General features: G+C 31.2%; 1 protein-coding gene across 1 annotated transcript; it reads left to right on the top strand.

The window, feature by feature from the left end:
- The first annotated feature begins 1,097 nt into the window (after window positions 1–1,097).
- Window positions 1,098–2,159, top strand: LOC126888550 (uncharacterized). Its single transcript, XM_050656897.1, has 5 exons — window positions 1,098–1,244; window positions 1,303–1,389; window positions 1,536–1,607; window positions 1,671–1,724; window positions 1,978–2,159. The coding sequence occupies exons 1-5, from the start codon at window positions 1,115–1,117 to the stop codon at window positions 2,157–2,159; spliced, it is 525 nt and encodes a 174-aa protein (XP_050512854.1). The 5' UTR covers window positions 1,098–1,114.
- Window positions 2,160–4,581: the final 2,422 nt, after the last annotated feature.

Below are 4,581 nucleotides of genomic sequence, written 5' to 3'. Positions count from 1 at the left end.
AGATTAAAGAAAGAGGTATTTTGCATTATGAAAGCAGATAAAATAAGCGCCACCGCAAAAAAATGATATTTTAATATGTTTATTCGGGGAAACCCATCTTAAAAACATAAAAGAAAGCAAATTGTAACAGAAGAGAATTGTAACAGAGAACAAAATGAGAGAATTAGCAAGACTTGATTGCTCTTAGAGAGTTCACACCTGTTCAGAACCTAATTGATGCTATGAAACCAGAATTATTTGACGATTTATTTACGGTCACAAAAGTAATTTCGGGATTTACCAATGCCGATAAAAGCTTTAAGTCTTCTTCATTAGCACTTCATATGGGTACCACTTTAAAACAAGTATGCGATATAATTAATCGAATGATTTTAAAAAAATCCCCATTCTTTACCTTTAAAAACCCTAATGAGGAGAAAAAAAGCATTCGAGATTTAAAAACATTATGTATTAGAGACCAGTTGGGCCAATGACATTTTTTCATTAGCCCTTAAAACAATGAAAGAACGGCAATGGGAAAAACCCCAAATACTGCCGGTGACAAGTGACGTAATTAAGTTTAAAAAGATCATTTGCGGACCCCAGTGTTCAAAAAGAAATTGCTGAAAGTTTAACTGTTTCAGAAAAACTATTGTGTAGAAACTTTAGAAGAATTATTACAGGTGGAAAAGGTAGCAAACCTGTAGCTATTTTAATTTCTCCTTTTTTAAACGAGAAAATTGAGCTGATGATTAAAATAAGGGAAAAAATAAAATTAATTCCAGAAGATAATAAATACATATTTGCAAATCCCAATTCGTCGAAAGGTTGGTTTCATGGAACAAGTGTAATTAAACAATTTGCAAAAAACTGTGGGGCAAGGGATCCCAACTCCCTAACTTCTACCAAATTTCGAAAACAGACTGCAACAATTTTACAGATTATGGACATTAATAATACTGACATGGAACAATTGGCCACTTTTATGGGTCATACAAAAAAACCCATGAAGAATGGTATAGGTAAGCCAATCTTGTTAAAATGGCTTATTATTATATTAGCATAATTTTAATAGTTGTAATATTTTTTTAGACTTCCTCAAGATCTATACCAGACTGCAAAAATAGTCAAACTAATGATCGCTTTAAATAAAGGTGACGTTAATATTTACAAAGGAAAGAGCTTAGACGATATCAATATAGAAGAAAATGACTACTTGGAAATTGAAAACATAGAAACAGAAGTAAATGAAATAAATGAAAAAGGTAGGATTAGTGTACTCGCATTGGTAATTGCCTAAAAGTTTAATAATCCATTTTTTAGAATTAACAGAGCCTACTCATTCTTGGAGTCCTAAAAGTAATTTTAGCGATGTAACTGACGAAAAGATTGAACAAGCTAATAAAAATGGTAGGTAAAAGATTATTATAAACGAAGTCTTAAAAAATCATTACAATAAATGTTATAAATGAAAAAAAAAAGATGAGTAGCTCCTAACTCTTAAAAGCAGTTTTATACTTAAAAGTAACAAATAAATAATTATTATTAATTTGCAGAAAAAGTTTCGTCGAAGGGTAAAAGAAAGTTATTTACCGATGAAATGACGCATCCAATGCAAAATAATAAAGGTAAAGAAGTTTTAATAAGAGTACATATATCGAAAAAATGCATGTATTATTTTATTTTTTTAGTTACAAAAAGAAAGGAGGTGCCTACTACTGAAAAAACCGAAAGCACTTCAAATGGTAATTTCTTTAGATAACTATTACTCTGCTACTCGTAATACAATTGTTTTAATTTAATAATATATTTATTACCTAATCGGATTTAAAAAATATTTATTCGTAAAAAACTCTAATATAATAATTTTATTTGTAAAAGAACAATTACCTGTTTTTGTTAAAATTAAAAATGCTTTTCAAATTATATAAATAATTTAGGGCATATTTTTTGTATTAATTTTTATGTATTATTTTTTTAGGTATTAGCTTTTTTTAGCGATTGCAAGGCACCGATGGACCGAAAAGGACAAACAAACTATGCTTAAATACTTTACAAGATTCATAAAAGAAAAAAGGGTTCCGAAAAAAGCAGACGTACAGGAATTTAAAAAAAATAAAGCTGGAGAAAACTTTAAATCAATTGATTGTAGTTTTTGTGAAGTTTTTTTTATTAAATAACGTGTTTCTAAACATTTGTGTTTTAATTCGATTTCGTTTGATATATATTTTTCGGTAAAAATTCATTTAATCTAGCAAATCAGATTTTTAACAAAACTATGATTAATAAAATAGTATCTTATATTATATAAAATTCTTGTGTCATAAAGAACGTTCCCAAACTCCTCTGAAACGGTTCGACCGATATTTATCCCCCTAGATGATAAGGGTTGTCCACCCCTAAAACTTTTTTTGGACTTATATTTTATTATCTTTTTATAATGTGGATTAAAAAATACATACAACTTTAAATTTTTTCATCGCACAAACGTTTTTTTTTTTCAACTTAGCGGTATTAAAGAATGGCGGGAGCCCTTCTTTAATCCAATACAAAATCCCACCGAATACAACCAATACGTAACCAATAATCTGGTGAAAAGTAGCCTGCTGACAAAATATAATCAGTCCCGCGATTCTCTTTCTCGGCTACACGATTTACGCCGTCTTTAAATATGGCGAAGGACAGTCGTTCTTTTGGAATCGCAGCCCTGGCTAAAATAAAGTTCAAATGAAATTTCTTTAGTAAATTATAACAAAGCAATGTTGCCGGGTTTTGGGTCTCGCATATAATGTTTGATCAATCTGGGTCTCGGATGGACATACAGCTTACATACAGTCTACCTGTGCGCCGCCTATGGTGCGTTTCTATGAACTAAATTTCATATATTTTGCGATAGCAAACAGACTTCCGAGTCCAAAAAAAAAAATTTTTGTTGATCAGTTTTTTTTGATAAGTTGGACCTTCTGCAACCGATATACACGATAAAACCATGCGAGTCCCGCTGAAGGGTCTCGCATGGTCAAAACGGGTCTCGGACGGTGCGCAGCATATGGCAAAATGGGACTCACATGGCCGGTGTGTATGTCTATATATATATGTATATATATATATATATATATATATATATATATATATATATATATATATAAAGTTCCATATTGCCCAATTAATATGAAGCCCGCATCGACAATACGAGGCCCGACTCCGGGCTTCCTAAAGATTAACCTGTATATGTTTGAGCCTAAACTGTACGCTGCACAACGCTATCAATAACACATTTTTTTTTTGGGCTTCGAATTGTCAGGGAGTATCTCCAAACATACGCCATTTAGTTCATCGATTTGATGGGTAGGGGGCGTCTCGAACATTAGGTGTATATTTATATACACATTTAATATATTTACAGCGTATTCGAAGCCCGAGTTGATTCACATACAGTACGAGTCCCGTTGAATTGGCAACATTGCTTCAAAGTATTGGCGATTGTTTTTAATACTCGAGACACCTTGTGCGGATTTAATGAGCCAGCTTTCTAAATTGTAATGGTGTTTTTTATAGAAGTATATCAAAAATATATACCGGGTGCTGCATCTCATTACGCACCATAGGAATTACAATGCAAAAATAAAGAAATACATATTCCTGCTTCCCTAATTGTTTTAGCTAAAAAGTCCATAAGACTTTTTTTGTAACAAATTACTTTTTATATCAGATGGCATTCTCAAAAAACGAATTATTTTAGTCGTGGAGTGAAAATTGTCGAAAATATCTTCCCCTTTCCATCACCTATTTGAGTTATTAAGGAACAAAATTTTATTTTACCGTACTATGATTCGTCCTATTTTCGATTACAGTTGTCATCTGTATGGAACTGCTGCAAACACACATTTGAATAAATTAGAAATACAAAAAAATAAATGTCTTCGACTTTGTCTTGGATATTTGAAGTCTACACCCGTTAATATAATGGAAGTTGAGGCGATAGAACCACCCCTGGAATTTCGACGACAGTTTTTAAGTGATAAATTTATTACTAGAACCATAGGAAAAATTACAAACTATCTGCAGGATATACATAAGTTATCAATTTTAGATCTAACTCATAAATATTGGACAAAGAAAAAATGTCACCTTCTTGTAGATAGTTACTTGAAAATATCTCAATACCGAATACTTTCTATACTTATGAAAATCAAGTTTCACCTATGTATTCCCATGTATTAGAAGAAATTTTCTCAAAACAAATTAATACTTTTTTTATGGATATTAATTTAAATCCAGCCGTTTTTCAATCATTTATACTTCATAAATGGCCACACTACCAGTTTTACTATACAGATGGATCCAAAGTACAAAACAAAGTAGGATGTGCAATAATCAATATTCAAAGTGGATTTAAAAAATTATTCAAATTGCCTTGTGAATCATCGATATACACCGCTGAAATGATAGCGATACTTTTTGCTTTAAGACACATATTTAGTAACGAACCCTATAGCTGCATAATATTTACAGACAGTAAGAGTGTCGTTGATAGACTAACTAACGTACATAAGTACCAACAACTCAATCATATAGAACTGGAAATTATGACTCTTTATA

This window comes from Diabrotica virgifera, chromosome 7 (genome assembly GCF_917563875.1).
Source record: "Diabrotica virgifera virgifera chromosome 7, PGI_DIABVI_V3a".
Lineage (NCBI taxonomy): Eukaryota > Metazoa > Arthropoda > Insecta > Coleoptera > Chrysomelidae > Diabrotica > Diabrotica virgifera.
Note: the sequence above shows the minus strand (reverse complement) of the source record. Positions and strands in the feature narration are given on the sequence as shown.